This window comes from Peromyscus maniculatus, chromosome 5 (genome assembly GCF_049852395.1).
Source record: "Peromyscus maniculatus bairdii isolate BWxNUB_F1_BW_parent chromosome 5, HU_Pman_BW_mat_3.1, whole genome shotgun sequence".
Lineage (NCBI taxonomy): Eukaryota > Metazoa > Chordata > Mammalia > Rodentia > Cricetidae > Peromyscus > Peromyscus maniculatus.
This window is the reverse complement of record NC_134856.1, coordinates 103,522,308-103,543,746: the sequence shown is the minus strand read 5'-3', so window position 1 is coordinate 103,543,746 and position 21,439 is coordinate 103,522,308. Positions and strand designations below refer to the sequence as shown.

At 42.6% G+C, this 21,439-nt stretch overlaps 1 protein-coding gene and 1 non-coding gene across 2 annotated transcripts in view; one reads left to right on the top strand and one right to left on the bottom strand.

The window, feature by feature from the left end:
• The first annotated feature begins 6,392 nt into the window (after positions 1 to 6,392).
• Trnas-gcu (transfer RNA serine (anticodon GCU)) lies at positions 6,393 to 6,474 on the top strand. The gene has a single exon. It is a non-coding gene; the product is annotated as a tRNA-Ser (tRNA).
• An 8,281-nt stretch (positions 6,475 to 14,755) lies between these two features.
• The window catches only part of LOC102909838 (zinc finger protein with KRAB and SCAN domains 4-like), a 13,328-nt gene continuing 6,644 nt past the window's right edge, over positions 14,756 to 21,439 (bottom strand). The window contains exon 3 of the mRNA XM_006988880.4: positions 14,756 to 18,704. Within this exon, the coding sequence (XP_006988942.1) occupies positions 17,842 to 18,704 (863 nt within the window). The 3' untranslated portion in view covers positions 14,756 to 17,841. The remainder of the gene's footprint in view (positions 18,705 to 21,439) is intronic.

The window sequence follows — 21,439 nt, the reverse complement described above, 5'->3', positions numbered from 1 at the left end:
TATGGGGTTATGCTGCTTAATGTTTCTTAGTAATGTTTTATTGTTTTCTTTGCCAAAGGCCTTTGTCTTAGTTAGGGTTACTATTGCTGTGATGAAACACCATGACCAAAAGCAAGTTGGGAAAGAAATGGTTTTATTTGGCTTTAGTATTACTGCTCATCACTGAAGGAAGTCAGGACAAGAACTTTCATAGGGCAGAATCCTGGAGGCAGGAGCTGATACAGAGGCCATGGAGGAGTGCTGCTTACTGGCTTATTCTTTCTGGTTTGCTCAGTCTGCTTTCTTATAGAACCCTGGATTACCTGCCCCGGGGGTGATCCTACCCACCATGGGCTGGGCCCTTCCCCATCAATCATTAATTAAGAAAATGCCCTAAGGCTTGCCTATAGCCCAATCTTATGGAGACAATTTCTTCTTCTTCTTTTATAGCTAAAATTATTTTATCAGTATGTACTTATAGAATTCAGCCAATGGTTATACATTACAAAGCTGATGCTTGATATTTACATGATGATTAAGAGAAGTTTTGTTTTGAAAAGACAAATATTTTGATCTCATAATTTTTTTTTTTTTGGTTTTTTTTTTTTTTTTTGAGACAGGGTTTCTCTGTGTAGCTTTGCGCCTTTCCTGGAGCTCACTTGGTAGCCCAGGCTGGCCTCGAACTCACAGAGATCCGCCTGGCTCTGCCTCCCGAGTGCTGGGATTAAAGGCGTGCGCCACCAACGCCCGGCTGATCTCATAATTTTTAAGAATCATATTAAATAGTTGATTCATTTTCAGTCTCACAGAAAATAATTAAATTATTGCAACTACTTGCCTTCAAAGTTGAAACTATGAAATGTTTTCTATGTACCCTTCAAGTTTTTTTTTAATTTTAAATAATTTTATTATTGCTGTTGTCATTTCTTACATGTCAACTGCAATTTCCCCTTCTTCCTCTCTGCCTAGTCCCTCCCTCCCTCCCTCCCACCTCCCCTCTGCCCACCCCATCCATTCCTCCATTTCTGTTCAGAAAGGGGCAAGAGGAGACGCTTTCTTAATTGAGGTTCCCTCCTCTTATATGACTATAGCTTGTGAAAACTTGACATAAAACTACCCAACGTAGTCTTCAATCAGTCTTCTCTGCTGGATTTATTCTTAGGCAGTTTATGTTATTTCCTTTGTTAAATAATTTTTAAAACTGACTTTGTGTTAATACAGGCTTTACTTTTATAGATAGCATTGTAACCCAATCCCAACAACAACTCAATACATATGTATTAGGTGAGTACAGTACACTGATAGTTGGCTTAAACTTTATATGTGAATGCAACGGCCCAGGAATGGCTGAGTCATTTGAACTAGGAGAGAAACTGTTGTCAAGAACTGGGCTGATCTGTAGCATACCTAAGCTACCAGTTATGGTGGTAAGGCAAAACAGGTGACCACTAATAGATCAGCGGTCCAGCCTTTAGTCCCTGTGACAGCATTATCAAGAGGAGGAAGGGATAACCTCGGGAAGCACCAAGCCAGGGGCAGAGGAATCAGAACAGATATGGGGACCATTTCTCTACCAACGGAGCCCCAAACCAAAGGCTCTATCCGTGTAGTGGATGTGAGGACCCGGAGAAAGATGAAGGGGAAGTGTTACAAGTGGGAAATGATTAAGTACTGGGGAGGGGTAAGGTCTTTAGGGTTCTCTATTCACAGTAAAGGGGTCTTAGATTTATTTGCAGAAAGCCCCAATAAAAGAAGCCTCTGAATGGAAATGTCTGGGCTTGGAATATACATGCATCCAACTGTGGTGATGTATTGTGTCTCCCAATAATCTTGCCTGAAGATCAGAGGAAAAAGCCAGCCACTATATAGAAGTCAGGCAATGGTAGCACATGCCTTTAATCCTATCATTCGGGAGGCAGGGAATTCTCTGTGAGTTCAAGGCCACATTGGGAAGAGATCCAGGCGTGGTGGCACATGCCTTAAATTCCAACACTAGTTAACCATGAAGGTCTGGAGGTCTGTACAGACAGACAGGAAGTGACAGAGCTGGGCAGGAAGAGGAAGTGATGTAGCTGGACAGAGAGAGCAAATCAAATGGCAGAACAGCAAGGCATATAGACATGGGTAGACAGGACATATCTCATCTTTGGAAGCTGCGGAGTTGGTGAAGTAAGGTTAGCTACGGCTTTCCCTATTTCCCTGATCTCTCAGGTTTTTGCCCCTATATCTGGCTCCATGTTTTTTACTTAATAAGACTGTTTAGAAATTTGTCCACAATTGGCACCCAACGTGGTCTCCAGATGAGGCAAAAGCCCATGGGCACAGTCTCACTCAGCAAGGACCAGTGGACTTCTGGACAGTGCAGAGTACTGCTGGGACTGCACAGCCTACATATTCTCTTCTGTCTCTTAGTAGTGATGATTCTCTTGGAAGTTTGAGTGTCATTTTGTCAATCTTTCATGGGACAGATATGATCATTCCTGGAAACAACATTTTTTTCTCCAATATCTTCCCCTAAAATTCTTTGGGAGTTGATGCTTCCCAGTATCTTGTCTGGGGATGCCAGCTATCACTTCAGACCCCAGGAGCTGTTCTGATTCAGCACTGACAGAATTGGAGACAGATCACCCCACTTTCTGTAAATATGTTTTGAACAATATTGTTGTTCTTGAAAATGTGTGCCTATGTCAATCACCTTTTGGTTTTGTAAAGACGGAATGTACTTGGCTCAATATTTGACCAAGCTAGCAAAATGATAAGTGTTGTTTGGGTTTAAAGATTTTTTTTTTTTTTTTTTTTTTTTTTGGCTTTTCGAGACAGGGTTTCTCTGTGTAGCTTTGCACCTTTCCTGGAACTCACTTGGTAGCCCAGGCTGGCCTCGAACTCATAGAGATCCGCCTGCCTCTGCCTCCCGAGTGCTGGGATTAAAGGCGTGCGCCACCACTGCCCGGCTAAAGATGTTTTGATGTAAAAGTTTGGAAAATCATATTTGACACGCTTGTTTTTGCTGGAGGTTAATGTTGGAGGGCGGGAGAAGCTTGTTTGTTACTATGGAAAATCATGCTTGTTTTTTATGTATAAATAAAGACAGCTGGAGCTATTCCAGGCTGACCACTTGTGTGAAACTTGTCTTTTTTTTTTTTTTTTTTTTTTTTTTTTTTTTTTTTGGTTTTCCGAGACAGGGTTTCTCTTGTGTAGCTTTGCGCCTTTCCTGGATCTCACTTGGTAGCCCAGGCTGGCCTCGAACTCACAGAGATCCGCCTGCCTCTGCCTCCCGAGTGCTGGGATTAAAGGCGTGCGCCACCACCGCCCGGCGTGAAACTTGTCTTGTGGTCAGATAATTCATTTCTTCACACCGGTGCCCCTTCCCTGTCTCAGGACGTGAACCCAGGCTGCAGCTGGACTGTGGCGCATCACCACACTTGAGCATAATTTGGAGAGAGTAACATTTACAAATATCTACAACTAGCTAGATGTGGTGATAAATAACTATGATTCCAGTGCTTAGAAGGTAGAGGCAGGAGGATTAAAAATTCATGACCATCCCTCACTAAATAATTATCTCGCTAGATGTTCAAGGCCAGCCAAGAATAAATGAGACCTTGAAATCAAAAGAAAGAAAGAAAGAAAGAAAGAAAGAAAGAAAGAAAGAAAGAAAGAAAGAAAGAAAGAAAGAGGGGGAGGGAGGGAGGGAGGGAAGGAAGGAAGGAAGGAAGGAAGGAAGGAAGGAAGGAAGGAAGGAAGGAAGGAAGGAAGGAAGGAAGGAAGGAAGGAAAGAAGCCTTACCAGAGCTCTGGAGGTTGGGAAAACATAGCTATTGTCTACCTTCAAAGAGCAACTGCCATTCAACCTCTCAAAGCCTTAGAGGTGAGTCCTCCAAAAACACCATTTTAAGTGGAAATGGATAAGACCAGTAGGATAGATGCATTGCTGACAGTAGGGAGGTAGTGTGTTTCTTCCACAATTCATTCATATAGAGACATTTTCCTCTGGGAAATGCCTACAAGCACGAAGCAAAACAAATGGAATATTTGTTGACCTAATTTCCTGGGGGAGATTTTTATCTCGGTGGAAATACTGTGTCCAGCTTTCAGCACTAGGTTAGCAAGCAAACTTTTGTGCCGTATCACACGGGAAAGACTCGCCTCTGGCAACTGACTTGAAGGGGCATGGACCTATGAGGCCCTGGGGACTCAAGCCCAGGGGGACACCCTAAGCAAACCACCCCATCATGCACTGGTGTCAGTAGGTTCTATTCTAGTTTGGGGTTTAGGATGCAGCAGTCTTCTAAGAGTTCCTTCTGGACCTTTCTCCTTTATTTTATTTTACTCATTTATTTGGGGGATTTTTGAGGCAGTCCCACTAAATGCCCCAGGCAGTCCTCCTGCCTCCGCCTCCCTAGTACTCCCAGTGACGAAAGGCTTGAGCTATTCCAAGGTTTTCTTCTAATTTTAGGAATACCGAGAATTTCACTAACCCTGAAGGATTTCACCAAGCCTTAAACCATTCTAACTTGCGAGTCCTCCTTGAACTTTGGCAGGGGGTGCATTTTGAATTCTAGTATCTGGTATTTCAGTGTTCATCCGATACTCAAGGTTGAGTAAGAAAGCGGACCAAGCAGACACAGACTGCTCTTGTTAATCACTGCAGTTCCTGCGACCCTGGGCAAGCAGAAAACAAGAGGTGGTACCTCATAGTGGTGGCTCTGGGATTCCACGAATGAAGAGAACACGGTGTTTCTGAATGGAGCTTAGCACAGTCCAAAGCTAGGGAGGTATTACCCATCAGGCCTTAAACTTCTGAGCCGAGATTATGAGAACCAGATGGAAGGGCATTGCTCATCTCCTGCCCTGAAGCCCCCCTGGGTACCACCACCTGCTGATAGCTCTGCCTCGGGAGGGAGGGTTAGCCAGCCTGTGAAGCGGCTGCTGACCTCGCCCTCCTCGCCTTCCTCGTGGAGCGAGGTTTGACACGTGAGTTCTTGACTTGCTTCTCCAGTCCGGTGGATCAGGTTTCGGTTTTGTTCTTTCCCTAGTTGAGGTTGAAGTTGAGGCATAAATGTGCCAGATTTTGTGGGGTGACCAGGGAAGAACAAATAATACGTTCAAAGAGGACAAGTAGCTTAACAGATACACAAACATTTCCTGACAGGAAAAGCTTTTCTCTATTACATTTTCTTTTCTTAATAGACGTAATTGCAAGTAATTGCAATTTTATATCTGTTCTGTTAGTTTAGATGATAAACAGCAACCCCAATACCAAATGACCTACACATAGTGGTGACGACTTGCTCTCTAACTTTCTAAGCACTTTCGCTGATAGTATCACGTTAACATTTATCAAAGTTTTATGACTTGTTTTGTTTTGTTATGTTATGTTTTGTTGGAGACAGCTGTCCTGGAACTCAGCTCTATAGACCAGGCTGGCCTTGAACACAGATCCACCTGCCTCTGCCTCCTGAGTGCTAGGATTAAAAGTGTACACCACCACTGCCCAGCTAATTTTATGATTCTTTAAGATAAGATTTCACATGTAGGCAGACTGGCCTCACACTCATGGCAATCCTCCTGCCTCAGCTTTCCAATTATTGGGGTTATAGGTATGAGCCACCACTCCCAGCTTGAATTTTTTTTTCTTTAGAAAACTGATTATTAACTGCAAAGGTTTAACTTGTTGAAAATACCTGTTCCCCTTAATTGTAGTGATTCGATTTTGGATTAACTTTGAATTGCTTCAGTGATTCAACAATTTTGGGGGTGGTTCTGTTTTGTTGTTTTAGCGTTTTGTTGTTGTTTTCTTTTATGAAATAACCAATGACCAAGATGATGAGCACAAATATATTCCCCGCCCTGCACGTGGAGAGAGAATGGTCTCTCAAATGTCAGTGAGATCCTTTAGTTAACCGCCTAAGTTCCCAGTCGGACGAGTCTTGCCTTAGATACATCATCTTGCTCACCGCTTTTGAACCAAGTTCACACTGATCTACCATAGGGTGATCAATGCCAAATCCAGGGGACAGAAAGTAGGGAGGGGTGACGGTGGGGAGAAATCAGTGAAAAGGAAGCAAAGAGCCCAGTTAATAGAGACCCAGAAACAGGGAATTGGAAGAAGCTCTGTATGAAAGGCTGGAACATTCCTTCCCTTGAATGCAAACTCAGCCAGGGCTGAATGGAGGCAAGCCAAGACCACTGCCTTGCCTGTCCAGTCCTGTGTGCCAGGCACTGGTTCAACCCATCGAATATGTGCCAAATAAGCTCACTTCTCTTTTTGTTGTGGTTTTGAAATCTTCTTTATGATACCTGACTCAGACAATTTTGGAGATTTAGCTGGAGGAAGGCTATTAAAACACTCATACAAAAGGTTTCTGGGAATCCTTCACGGGAGAAGAAATTATAAAGAGCAATTTCTTATAGGATGAGGTGGCCGAGTGGTTAAGGCGATGGACTGCTAATCCATTGTGCTCTGCACGCGTGGGTTCGAATCCCATCCTCATCGACTGTCAGATGGTTTTGCATCAGTCCTAACTGCCAAGTGTTTGAGAGTTTTGTCTTTACTTTGGAATTTAAATTTGTTTTGAATTTTAGAGGGAATCTTAGATAATGGACATTCTCTTTTGATAGGTTAATTCTCTGTTCATCAGAAGTAATTCCCTCCAGTCTTTCCATGCTCTGGTATCACATGATCTTTATCCCTGCTGTCAACTCAATTTTATCAGGCAACTCATTTGATTGATGCCTCACAGCCCCATCAAATTTTTATTTCCCACTAAGAATCAAGTGAATTGAAGGCCATAGGAATGCTGCAAGCCACAGAAATATACAACATAGGATTTCAGCTGATTATGACAAGCTAATACCTGGAAGAAGCCAAGGGCCTTCCAGAGGTCAAGCTAAGGCTCGAGGAGCCTTGGTGATATTTGGCTTTTGATTATTAGCTATGATTTCCTGTTATGAGTTTCTTGTGTGCTATTGTAGCCTTTCCATCATTTTTTGGGCACCATTTCCCCTCTACTAACAGAATATTTAGATAACCTTGTGCACTGACAGCTATGCTCAGCCAGAACCCCAGTTCAAGCCTCCCTGTAATTATCATCATTGGCAGCATCTGGCCAGGTCCATCCCCAGATGGAGGAAAGTACCTTATCAGAGATACCTCTGTACTCTCTAAGAACAGACTTAAGCATCCAGGCTACCTGTTTGAGAAGGCCTGGCGGATGTGCTTAACTTCCTCCTTTCCCAAATCTTACCTCTGGTTCCAGCTCTCCCTTTAACTATCACCAGAGGCATCTAGCTGTACACAGGTTGCCTAGCGACTTTCCCCTACCCTGCAGAAAAATGGCAGATAGCTTGGACAGATATGAGCCACTGGAAAAAAGAAGGCAGTTTTATTTTCTCTCATTGACCTAGCAACTTATAGATTCTTAACATTTTCTACCAATCACATATAGTGGAGCATATAAGATCCCTCTTCTTAGATATTACCCAAATTTAGCCTTTAGTTAATTCATTTCCTGTTACTCACTTCCCTTTTGGGTTGCAAATGATAATTAACAATTACTGCCCCTCTAGGTGATTCCTATCACCCTTCCGTTTGACCCTGGAAGTCTGGTGGTCACTGCCTGAGGAAAATTCTTACCTGCCTTTATGACCCTGTAGAATTCAAGCCTGGTGACCTTGCTCAACTAGGTTCTTGCTATTGCTTGGATTTATAACTGAATTCCTGGGAGACTTAGGAGGAATGTGGAGAACAGAGAGACAGAGAATGGAGAGGGATAAGGAAAGTACATGTGGACGAGATGGAAGATGAGGAAGAGTCAGATGGGTAAGTACTAGCTGGGTAAGAACAAGATGAAAAGGACCTAGATGAGGCAGAATTAAGAGTAGATAAATATAGAGAGAAATCAGGCAAGAAAGGAGTTAGGCATGAGAACAGAACTGAAGCTGTGTATATAGGATGTTATGCCAGAGGAATTAAAGCAAGTGGACTATAGAGCTTGGTGTGCTGAGATTCTATTTCCAGGAAATAGTCCTCGCCATTAGTAGTTCTCTCTCCTGAGCCCCTGGGATGTATAATATTAAGGCTGGCCCCTCTAATATTATACAAGAAGAAAAATATTGCATAACAATCTAAATGAGCTGAAAATTCATCTATGGAGTTATACTCGTGAAAATGTGTGTCTCAGCTGTGCATGATGAAAAAACCTTTCATGCAAAGGAGCTAGGACCAGGAAGATTGCCACAAATTCAAGGCCAGCCTAGGGCTACCTAGTGACTTCCAGCCTCAGAAACATAGAGCGACTCAATCTCATACACAAGCAAGAAGAGAAACTGTGAGTGTATACAGAAATCAGGGCAGTCTTGTTGCTACAATTTGATAATTATATTTTATAATAATTTTATACTTAGTTATTTTTCCTCAGGTTCTCACAATGTTACACAGCCTAGCTTTGAACCCCTGCTTACAAGATCTTCCTCAACCCTGAGTATTTGGGACGAGATTCAAGACATTAAACCTGGCTCTTTGCAAACTTTTAAGGCTACCGTCATTGTACATAGACCCTGCCTTTGACAAGAACACTTGTGTTTCTCTTAGAAATGTCACAAACAAAAAAGCTCATTCTATATAATCTTGATACTGAAGATTTCCTCCTGAGAATAATCAAAGAATATCAGCACTTGTATAATTTCTACTTGTAACTTACTCTTAGCTGATCTTCAAAAGAGAAAATGAATAGCATGTTTCCTCACATTTTTATTTTATTATTTCTATTTTGGCAAGTACTGCATTGACACAATTCAGAAAATACAAAAATATACACAGCAAAAATTCTCATCCGTTACCCTTCACACCAGACACTTACTAGATTTTGTGCATCTTTTTTTTTTTTTTTTTTTTTTTTTTTTTTGGTTTTTCGAGACAGGGTTTCTCTGTGTAGCTTTGCGCCTTTCCTGGAACTCACTTGGTAGCCCAGGCTGGCCTCGAACTCACAAAGATCCGCCTGGCTCTGCCTCCCGAGTGCTGGGATTAAAGGCATGCGCCACCACCGCCCGGCTGTGCATCTTTCTTAAAATAGAGTGAGCAAGTGATAGAAAATTAAGATCTCAGGCATATATTATTTTTGTTTTGTTTCTTTTTAGTTTGGGTTTGCAGTTTTGAGGTCAAAGATAAATTGTTAAGTGGAAAAAAAAGAGCATGATACAATGTATATGTATGCCTGAGTGCTATTTGCAAAAAGTGGTAAATATATATCTCCTAGTTAGCTTCAGCTGTCAAGTTGATCCAGAGTTATCTGAGGAAATATCATTCAGGGACTGCCTCCATCAGATTGGTCTTGGGTGTCCGGTGTTCTGTCTTGCTTGAGTTGGTCGAAGAAAGATGAAGTTTTTCCACCTGTGTGGCAGCAGGAAGGTCCAGCTTCTGGTGAACTGAACCTCCAGCAGCCGTTCAAAGGCATTATTTATTGATTGTTACACAAAGTTGGCTTTTGGGCAAGCAAGTTCTTAATACCTAATCTGTGTTTTTCTGAAGGAAAGCACACCCCCACCATTTCAGTCTTACTGCGTACCATTTGCAGTACCCAATAATCCAAGAGCTCCAGGTGTGCCAGGCCGGTCTTGTGGCCAGTCATACAAAGGCTGTAAAGCTCCCTCAGAAAAACAATTCTATAAATCACAGAAAACAACCACTGTTTTCCACAATGACTCCTTCAAGGTCTAAGTACTTCTAGAAAACAACCGTGCCTTCTAATGCTCACCCTAGGTGCAGCAACTCTGATAGAGTCCTACACACTTGGGCATGCCCGGCAGCAGTTTCTTGACAGCCAACTGATGCAGGATGGTCCACCCCACTGTGGGCAGTCCCAATCCTAGGCAGGTGGGCCTGGGCTATAAGAAGGGCAGAACTAGGGAGCCAATAAGTAGCATTCCTTTGTGGTTTCTGCTTCCAGTTCCTGCCCTGACTTCCTTCAATGTTGGGTTGTGACTGAAAGTATAAGCCAAATAAACCCTTTCCACCCCATGGTGTTTCTTACAGCAACAGAGATCGAGCTAGAAGAATGTCTACATATAATTTTGGGTCCACCATGCTGTGTGTGTTCAATATCTAAGAGGGCATTTCTGCACCTCTGGTCTATTTATGTATAGGATGTCGTCACATTTTCTCCCTAAGGGTTTTGTAGACACACACTCTCAGTCAACAAAGCAGAAAGGAGAGCCGACGATAATTGATTATGCAACCTTTATGGGGGGAAAGACAGTGACAAGCTACTGGTGCTCCTGCTGGGAACAAATTCACCAAACACAAGAGAAGAAAAGGAGGGTTTAATAAGATACTGCAAAAGCCTTGGTGGGCAAGTTCTTGGAGAAATGATCACACCCACCGGAAGGGACAGCTCTTCTTATAGGAGTTAAAGAAAAATTGTTGTCTTATTGGCTGAGACACGTATGTGTGTGAGGTTCATATTCAGGTGGTCAGGCAGACTGTTATGCCCAGATCGGAAAACCCAGAGAGACCACCAAGGACGAGCATACCACAATGCAAAAGCAAGGTTTACTTCTGCTGCAAGTCATGACAGGGAACTCATCTCAAGCCATCTCAAGTGAGGCAGGGAAGAGTTCCTCTTTCTTGGGGAAGTTAGTTTTTATAGGCAAAACCCATAAAATTTCTTAGAGGGGAAGGGGTTAGTACGGGTCCATCCTTGATTGGTCCAGTTTTTCCCAGGCCTGGGATTTATCTTATTCTAGCTTATTTGTTTGCCCTGTCAGGAGTTTTACAACTCATCTCCGGGGTCTGGTCATGTTATCTCCAGAGAGGGGCATCTCGTGGTTAATCAGTTACCATCAGACATCCTGACTTTGTTCTTTTGAGTTCCTGGGGCTGGCGCCATCATTTCTGGGGACTTGAAACTGGCCTGGGTCTATCTATATTGAGATATCTTTGTCTAAGGCCCCTTTTTTTTTGAGACAATAGAGTGAGGGTCTTGTTGTGCCCAGCCAGATCCTGTCCCCTAAAGCCACCACTGGAGACTTTAGGTACAGAATGCAAAAGCAAGGTGTATTCTAAGTTTACAAGCCTCCAGGGAGGCTCTTCTAAATCTCTCACTCACAGCAGGGAGGTTGGAAGGAGCGCTCCCCTTTCTTTGTGAGGCTAGTTCTTAAAGGCACAGACCATATAATTCATTTCAACCCGCCTCCCTTTTTTAGTCTTTTGGTCGAATATCCTCTGTGTTTTCCAAAGTCCCTGTAGCAGATACAGCCACCTGGGGAAAAGGGGTCTAAGTTCTTATCTACACTTAGGAATCCTGGTTTAAGCTTCTCTTCGTCTGTAGGGGATAGAGTGGGGGGGTTTACTGAGGTATCACACAGACATCTCATTATTTTGCTGAGGAATGAGTTTTACAATGTGGTTGTCACGTGTTGGCACTGGCTGGCTGTGCAAGGCACTGGGGCCAGTAGAGGTCAGACTTCTGAAGATCTGAGCCTACTCAATCAACCATGGATTTTTCTCTCCACACAGCGCGCTTGTCCGAATGCCTTAAAACAAAATGCAGCCAGAATTTGAGATTAACTTTTTCTGGTCCTACTCTGAGGCGGCAGAGGCCTTACACTGAGTCCAGCCTTCTTTGAAGCAAAAGCAGCCTTGTCTCCGGGTGAGACTAGTGCAGCCATGCGCATCAGAACATGTCCACAGTAATAAACAATGGGGTTCTGCTTAAACAAAACATAGTTTAGCCTATCCAGTGCCACTACTCTGGTTGACACAATAAAATTATGAGTAACAGTAACTATGTTTTTGTGACAATAATGCTTATTTAATTTGATTTTAGCTTGGTTTAATATAGTTATTAAGGACCCTGATGACTTTTATAGCAGAATGACAGAAAGAGAAAGGAACAGAGGTGGGATGGAGAAACTGAGAAGGGAAGATGATGATAAGAACATTGTTCAGGGGCCATGTGGATTCTTTATGCTGTTAGTAAATGTAATTTATATGATGGATTAAAGATGTCTATGGCTGGGCAGCGCTGGCCCACGCCTTTAATCCCAACTCTCAGGAGGCAGAGCCAGGCGAATCTCTGTGAGTTCAAGGCCAGCCTGGTCTACAGAGCGAGATCCAGGACAGTCACCAAAACTATGCAGAGAAACCCTGTCTCAAAAAGCCAAAAAAAAAACAAAACAAAAAAAAAAAAAAAACAGTACATGAAATGAAAACATGAGTTGTGTGTAAAAAGCTAAGTAACACAAATGTCAGAGAGGTAAACCCCAAAATCCAAACCAACAGTGGCAGCAACTACCGCAGGTGATGGGACTGAGGAGGGATGGGTATGTTCTATCTTTGACTTTCTTGATCTTGGCATTGTCCGGCATTTTTTAAACCATAAAGAGTGTATTTTTAAATGTTTTTGAAATAGGCATTTTCAATAGTTAATGGTACTTGTCTTATCAGTGTTTTTGGTTTAAATCTTGTATGTGTTCCATATATGCATGAAATTCAGACTATGAGATCCAGTACTTTCAGGAACTGGATGTCAGAAAAGCCCAAGTTGGTTTCTCTGACACCAGGAAGAGGAAGAATGCTGAGACTTGCAGTCCAAGACCTGACCATGAGTGTCTCAGTTGGATCCACTCATGAAGACTGGCCAGCTAGTGTCCACCCCACCAAGCCTTCATTCCCACCATGCCCAGGAAATTGCACCAGGGCCAGCATCATTGTACCATGCTGGTTCCTCATATAGTGAGTTCCTTAAGAAGGGGATGCTGAGGGGCAGCAGGAAGGACATGGAGAATTTCGTAGTCTTAGTCAGGCAAGGTAGTACACTCTTCTTTGTGTGGATCTAACAGCTGACTAAGCAGTGGGTGGACTGGTTTCTCAAAAGCAACAAGTGAGCAAATGAACACCTCAAGGATTTGGAAGATATATATCTCCATATATATATTTAGGTAATTACCTAAACTCTAATAAGGAAACACATGGAGTGGATAAGAATATATGACATCTTTTCATGTTTCTTTGGGTTTTGAGACAAGCTCTCATGTATCCATCCCAGGCTGACTTCAAACTTACCATGGAGCTGAGCGCCTCCCTCTGTCTCATAATCACTGGGAATATGGTCCTGTACTACCACACCTGACTTTTCTGCGTTCAACTCTTAATCGAGAAAGAAGACAGAAACTTGCTGTGTTCAAACTCCAGCATCTTAGATTGACTGGTGTTGTAAACGGAATAATCACTAACCCCAGAAACCACGAAAAAAAGTATGAGTAGACACAAACACAAACACGTGTTTCTATAGTCAATGTGCCAGCTAGTTTTATTTGTCAACTTGATACTAAAATCACTCCAGGAGACTCAAGGAAGGATGGTCTAGATTGGGTTGGCCTATGGGCTTATTACAAGGGATAATCTCGATCATGTTAATCAAGGTGGGAAGATTCACCCTTTGGGAGTGGCACCATCCTCTAGGAAGGGGATTCTGAAATGTGTAAGCGTGGGGAACTCTAGCTGGTTCTTTGCTCTCTGCTCCTGACAGTGGATGTGATATGACTGACTGCTTCAAATTCCTGCCACCCTGGCCTCTCCACGATGATGGACTGTGACCGGGAATGGAAAGTCAAACAAGCCTTTTCTCCCCTAAATTGTTCTTGTCAGAGTATTTATCACAGAGACATAACGCTCACAAAAAGCAAGTCATCTGGAACAAGTTTCTGTGGCGGAAATCATTGAAATGTGCAGACAGTACATAAAGCTGACTGGAAAAAACAAAAACAAAAAAAACAAACCTTCCTCAGATGAATCTGTCAAACCTACTTTTGACCATCACAGGAAAAACAAAGATGAATTAAAGGAGAAAAATAGATATCTAAGTTTCTTGGTGGTTGAAGTCCTCATTATTGATCTCTAAGAAGATGATCGCACTGAACAGATTGCAAGAAGAACAACACCATCACAAAGCTGTAAGAAACCTATAAACGCAATCTTTACAATTAACAAACATACTTCTAACAGAGATTTTAGATAACAAGTGTTTCATCTCCATTTCTATACCAATATGCATTTCCAGAATATTCACATAACACTTCTTGCTTGTATAAACATATGATCACAACCTTATGAGGTAAGTTATGACTCCTATTTCTTTTATCCAGTAAAAGAAGAATCAGAGAATACCTTTCATAGGAATATATGTTCCTTGTCAAGATAATGAAGAAATCTAGCTGGACCTATTGATATCAATCTACAATTCCAGATACATAGGAGGTTGAGGAAGGTGGATCAATAGTTCATGGCCAATCTGATAAACAAAGTAAGTTTATGGCCAGCATGGGCCTCCCAGTGAATTCAAGGCCTGCCTGGGCAATTTAGGGAGAAGTGAGACCCTGCCCCCAAATAAAAAGCAAAAAGAGGCATGAAGATAGCTCTGTGGTAGGACATTTCAGATACTCAAGGTCCTGAGATAAATCCCAGCACCAGAAAAAAAAAAATTTTTTTTAAATGAGAAAAAGAAGAAATTTAGATGGGTCATTCACTGAAAGTTCTTACCATTCTACCGGAGAAGAGGAAAGGTGCCACAACCAATTCTTACTCAAATAAGAGACAGGAAAATGAATAAGTTCTTCAAGGAAGAACGTAGATTAAAAAATAATGGTTAACTAAGTTATAAGAGGTAGTTGGAAATAAGCCAAGCTTTCATAATTGATAATAACAATAATTAATATTAAGTCTCCATGTCATTATTTGGAGGCTGGCAATCCAAAGATAATCTGACAAAAAAAAAAAAAAAAAAAAAAAAAAAAAAAAAAAAAAAAAACCTTGTTAAAAGTCAGGCATTATGGCACATGCCTTTAATCCAAGTACTAAGGTCTCTGTAAGTTCAATACCAGTCTAGTCTACATAGGGAGTTCCTGGCTGGCCAGGGCCACATGAAAGGCCCTGACTCTAAATAAATAAATAAATAAATAAATAAATAAATAAATAAATAAATAAATAACATAAAACAAACATAAATGAGAAAGAAAGGAACAGAAGGAAATGAATAGGCATAGGTTGTCTCATTTCAGTTGAAGAAATGAAACAGAATAGTCAACCAGTCAACACAAAATTACTAAAAATTATTTAGTAAAACATGCAAAGTAGCATTTTTGTGTGTTTTATAAGTCAATCCCAGTGTCTAGAAGAGTAGACACTTTTCTATATTTCCCTCCTCTGCAGAGAGGCTTTAGGCTCAGAAGCCTAAAGGAGGCACAGGGCTTCTTGGTTAATGTAAGTCACACTTGCACCAAGTTTTCTGGTTTGTAAAAGCATTTCACAAAGAGTCAGGTAATAGCCAAGCAAATTAAAGACCAAAGAAAAATAAGCCAAGTAGTCCATAAAGAATTTGAGTATTGAAGTTTTAGGGCTAAAGCAAATTTTTTTTTTAATTTGTTGTCGTATAACTTATTTTAAATCTGCTTGACTTTGATACCATGTCTCAAAGTCAAGCAGATTTAAACAGGTGAACCTAGAAAAATACCAAAGAAGAAGGGTAATTGCTGAGCAGCTTCATGAAGACTGCACAAGTAAGAAGAAAATGAAATGCTAGAAGATTCCATGGTCAAGTCTAAAGAATTTTGGAAGGCTCAGTTAGAGTTAACAAGGCAGAAATGAAGGGATAATGAAGGCAATGGAGGATTCCAGGGCATTATTAAAGGGAGAGCCCTTAAGTTTTGAAAGCCAGAAGTCAGCCCATGAGACTTCAAAGCAGAAATTCATAAACAGGTGCTGTTTTTGAGTAGACAAGAACAGCATGCTGATGATTTACCAAAGCACGGTATCATTTCACAAAAAGGACCTCAGAAGAAGGTACCAGCCTTCAAAACCTACAGAGGACTGAGTTGAACTATGCGGGCTATCATTATAAAACCTTACTTCTTATGATTAACTCACAGAGCACTGAGCCATGATTTCCAGGTTCTCCCTGTGGAGCACTTTCCATCCAAGATTCTCCACCTGCTTCCTAGCAGACATGTGTTCTCCTACAGACTCCACTGGGGTTCATACCCCTCACCCATCGCTTACTGTTTGTTCTTCAACCCACAGGGCAGTTTCGAAGGCATAAATAATGAGGATGACTATTTGGTGTGAAGCTTCTGACCTGGAGGTAATTTGAGCTCAGCTAGCATAGCCTTTATTCAGTTTGATACCAAGAGGAGAGGCATACAAAATATGTGCTAAAATCTGGCTAGGGCCAAGGTACGGGAAAAGTGAGAAGCAAGATGCTGAGTGTGATTATCTATCTTCATTATTAACTTGACTGGATTTTAAATCACCTAGGAGACACAATTTGAGCATGTCTGCGAAGGTGAATCCAGAAAGAAGACTCAGCCTGAATGTGGGCAGCACCATCCCGAGGCCTGAGGTCCAGAAATGAATTAAAAGGAAAAAAAAAGTGGAAGCCAGAAGCACCAGCATGGATCTCTGCTTCCTGTCTTCAGACACCGTGTGACCAGCTGCCTCACATTTCTGCCATCATGGCTTCTCCACTGCAATGTATCAGCTCAAACCATGAACCCAAACAAACCATTTCCTCCTTAAATTGCTTTTCTCAGGTTTCTGGTAACAGCCCTGGAGAAAGTAACTGATACATTGAGCAGTATAGACAATGTATCAACTGTGCCATCATTTGTTGTGCGGGCTAGTTTTATGTCAGCTCAGCACAAAACAGTCATTTGGAAAAAGGCAGCCTCGACTTATAAAATATTGCCACCAGATTGACCTGTAGGGCAAGTCGGTGGGGTATTTTCTTGATTGATAATTGATGTCAGAGGCCCAGCTCACTGTGGGTGCTGCTACCCCAGGGCTGGTGTTCCTGGGTGCTAGAATAAAACAGGCTGAGCAAGCCGTTAGGAGCAAGCCAGTAAGCAGCATTCCTCCATGGCCTCTGCTTCAGCTTTTGCCTCCAGGTCCCTGCCCTGTGCTCTGGCCCTGATGTCCCCCAGTGATGGAGTGGAAACAAATGAGTGGTGAGTCGAAATAAACCCCCATCTACTCACCCCAGGTTGCTTTTTGTCCTAGTGCCTTTCACAGCAATAGAAATTCTAATTAAATAGTTTGTCCTATGAAGATAGAATTGCTATTTATTTACCTGACTAAAAACTTCCATTGTAAAGAGTGAAAAACTAAATGTGCACTAATGGAGTTTTATGGACAGGGAAGTCTCCCTATGTCTTCAGATGTTGCTTGAGGAATTCTTACAGTACTCTTTATTTTCATGAAGATACATGGAATCACCAACTCAAATTCTGTGACATTACATACTTAATATGAAATCTGTAGGACTGACTCAGAGTCTAGAACCTTAGCAAATTACATGCAAACGCAAATGGCCCACGTTAGGACTTCTTCAGAAATCTAGACACAGAGTTTCAGAGTTTTGAAGATCATTCATTTCATCAGTCCCTGTGGTAAATGTTTACTAACACAAGGCACATTAGGAGGCCAAGACCTCAGGAATCTGACCAAAGCACGAAAGCCTCATGTTGACAAACAAATAGTAAGAAGAGTATGCCCCAAACCCTGGAACCATCCACCCAGGAGAAAGATGTGCTGGCTAAGGGCAACTGTTCTGGAAGGCCTTGTAGATGCAAAGAGTGGGAACAAAACACTTCAGTGCTACCTCATCAAGAGAACACTCTCACATCTGCCTATTAATGAGTCTAATTCCAGCTACTTTTAGAACATAAAAGATAGTTTACCTCAGCCAGATTATAACAACTAACACTAGATGGTGTGTATTGGCAATATCCCCACGTCTGCAGTTAGTAAGGGCTCCAGAGTATCTTCAGCTCACTGACAAGTGAGCACCAACTCTGGCAGGCATTATACAGGTCACTGTGCTACAATTTTTTTCCCCACATGGCTTCTCTGATGTTGAACAAGATATGAAGTTCGGGTAAAGCCTTTTCCACATGCATCACACTGGTAGGGTTTCTCACCAGTGTGGATTTTTTTATGTTCAATAAGGCTTCTATTCTGAGTGAAGCTTCTCTCACACTCATTGCATTGATAAGTTAGGGGAGTTTTAGTATCATTCCGTTGGCTTTCCACCCTACTCTGACCTTCCTGGGCCTCTCCATGCAGAGGCTTGTGGGCAGTTTTATCACCATGGGTCCTCTGATGTCTCAGGAGATGTGAGCTCCGCCTAAAGGCTTTGCCACACAACTTGCACTGGTACGGCTTCTCTCCAGTGTGAATTTTGTGATGTTCAAGGAGGCTGCAGCTCTGGGTGAAGGTTTTCCCACAGTCATCACACTCGTAGGGCTTTTCCCCAGTGTGGGTTCTCTGGTGCTTGATGAGGTTCGAGCTGTGGCTAAAGACCTTGCCGCATTCTTCACACTCATACGGCTTCTCGCCAGTGTGAACCCTCTGATGAATGACAAGGGCAGAGCTCCCAATGAAGGTCTTCCCACAGTCTTCGCATTCGTAGGGCTTCTCTCCAGTGTGGATTCTCTTGTGTTTGGTCAGGCCTGAACTTTGAGCAAAACTCTTTCCACATTCATGGCAATAGTGTCGCCTACTCCTTGTGGCATTCTTCTGTGTTGTCTGTGACTTGCCTTCCTGCTCACTGGCTTCTGCACCTGCAGGAATCTGAGCAGTGTCTTCAGTCAAGAAGCACACTGGCTGCTCAGGCTTTTGTTCAATGTAGTCGTCAGCTGGAAACAAGTCCCTGGTTTCAGTCTCCATTTCCAGGCCTGAAACACAATTGTCAGCAGGTGTTAACTATGCTTTGCATGGGAGAAAGCTCTGAGAAAAACAGCTAGGAGGCAAAAGTTACAGAGCTCTCTGAATGCCAAGGGCAAATATTTAAATTAAATATTTAATAGTTCATTTATTTTAATAAATAAATATGTTATTAATTATTAACTATATATTTTAATATAATTTAAATTATATTATTTTAACATTTTAATGTTTAGATTTAATATTTCAGTGCAGAAATAAGAGTGAGACTAGAGGGAAGAACAGGAGTGCTGGTGAGGAAAAAAATCTGATGGGAATTGGGATTAAATAGAAAAGCAGAAAGTAGGGGAAATGTGATAAGGACCAAGACCATGAAACCCAATGGACAACCAATCACCACAAAAATTCCTGCAAGCATTTAATAAAACATGAGAAGTGTCATTTTTTTGTACTTTATAAATCCTTTCTAGTGTCTAGAATATTAGGTTCTAAAAATATTTTTCTGTATCCCCATCTTCTCTAGACAGGCTTTAGGTCAGAAGGCTAAAGAAAGGAGGCACTGTGATGTGATGGAGGGGTGAGAGCGCGGACTCTAAGAATAATAAAGCTGAGATGTGCATCTAAGATTAGATACCAAAGCCTGTGCAAAAGCAACAGAAACAGCACATAAAAGTATTTCTGAAACATGTTCTAAGAGACTAAGGAAGTAGAGACTCCCGGAAATCAGTCATGGGTGGCTGATATGCAATGCCACCTCTGTTCCCATCACTGACGAGGGGGTTAGAGGAAGTTGGAGGAACCATCAAAGAACTCTGTGGCTTCTGATACGCCATATTACCCTCTGTGACTTGGCACTCTCACCTCCAAGGTCAGGGACTTAGGTCCAGCACCTAAGGTCCAGCACTTCTAGACTCCCAGAATATGACTTTGAGGCCCAGTTCCTATTAGGAGGCTGGTCAGAGGTTGTAGTCCACCGTTGGAACATGAATCTTAAAGGGTCTTATTAAATAAAAAACCTGGAGCTAGATATTGGGGTTAAAATCTGAGAGATCAGAGGAATAGGAAAAGCCAGAGCTAACCTCACCTCACCACCTCTGTAGCTTCCAAAGAGAGCTGCTTCCTTATACACACGCCTATATGCCTTGCTGTTCTGCCATCTCATTTCCTCTCTCCGCCCAGCTCCATCACTTCCTGTCTGTCCGTACAGATCTCCAGACCTTTATGGTTAACTAGCGTTGGAATTTAAGGTGTGTGCCACCGTGCCTGGCTCTGTTCCCAGTGTGGCCTTGAACTCACAGAGATCCAGAGAGATCCCTGCCTCCCGAATGATAGGATTAAAGGCATGTGCTACCAGCACCTGACTTCTGTGTTTACTATAGTGGCTGGCTTTTTCCTCTGATCCTCAGATAAACTTTATTGGGGACACAGATAAAATATCACCACATACCATGGCCTGGCAGCTCTCTCCAAGCTTGATAACATGGAGGACTCCCTCCCCAGCAAGACTTCCTGCTCTCTACCTGCCCTTTTAGAGATCTTTAGGCCCAGAGGCCTCACCTTATCTGAAAGCTATCCCTCAGCCTGGATGCCTGATTTATCTCTAGTGTGAGCCTTGGCATAGTTCCCCGCTAGAGCTCCCCCGCTGCTCATTGGTGAATAGACTTTGTGTAGGAGCTTTACAAGAGGACCGTTCTTCCACATATGATAACTATGACGTGTACTAGGAGCTTTATGATAGAAGGGTGCTATTCACCGGGCGGTGGTGGTGGTGGTGGCGGCGGGCGGCGGCGGCGCACGCCTTTAATCCCAGCACTCGGGAGGCAGAGCCAGGCGGATCTCTGTGAGTTCGAGGCCAGCCTGGGCTACCAAGTGAGTTCCAGGAAAGGCACAAAGCTACACAGAGAAACCCTGTCTTGAAAAACCAAAAAAAAAAAGAAGAAGAAGAAGAAGAAGAAGAAGAAGAAGAAGAAGAAGAAGAAGAAAAAGAAGAAGAAGAAAAGAAGAAGAAGTGTGCTATTCAATGCAAATTAGGTGATGCCCCAGCCACTGTTCCCAGTCTTTTTATCTCCCTCTCTTTCTGGCATAAAGGGAGCTGTCACACTTAAACTGTCTCCCCAAAGCGCTATCTCCATAGACCCACTAGCTGTCCTACTCACTTGCTTCTGCTCCCTCCTGCTGGTGGACTCCTAGTGGAGAACAAAGCAAGGACCAGAGGGTTTAAAGAGTTAGTTACACAGCTGGGCACTAACAGGACTCAGAAATGGTAATTCCGAAACCAAACACAGCAAACTGCTTCTCGGGATCAAATAGCTTCTTTGTTTGTTTATTTTCTGTTTCTGTTTGGTTTTGGTGTTTCCAGACAGGGTTTCTCTGTGTAACCCTGACTGTCTTGAAACTTGTTCTGTAGATCAGGCTGGCCTGAAACTTACAGAGATCTGCCTGCCACTGCCCTCCAAGTGCTGGGATTAAAGGCCTGAGCCACCACCACCTGGCTCAAACAACACACAGAAGAAAGGACTTTGGGCGCTGATAGTGCCTGTCAGTTCTTCTCCAAGGAACTAGGATACCAGAGCTCTCCTGCCTCTCATCTCTATAGAGGTTCATCTGAGATTAATCCTGCTCTGGCCACCCACGTGAGAAGGTCAGCAACTCTTAAGTACCTCCTTCTCACGCTCCCAAACCAGGGTACATGCAACGGTACATACAAACTGTTTAAAGGGGCTCTTGAAAAGGGAACAAGTCTTTT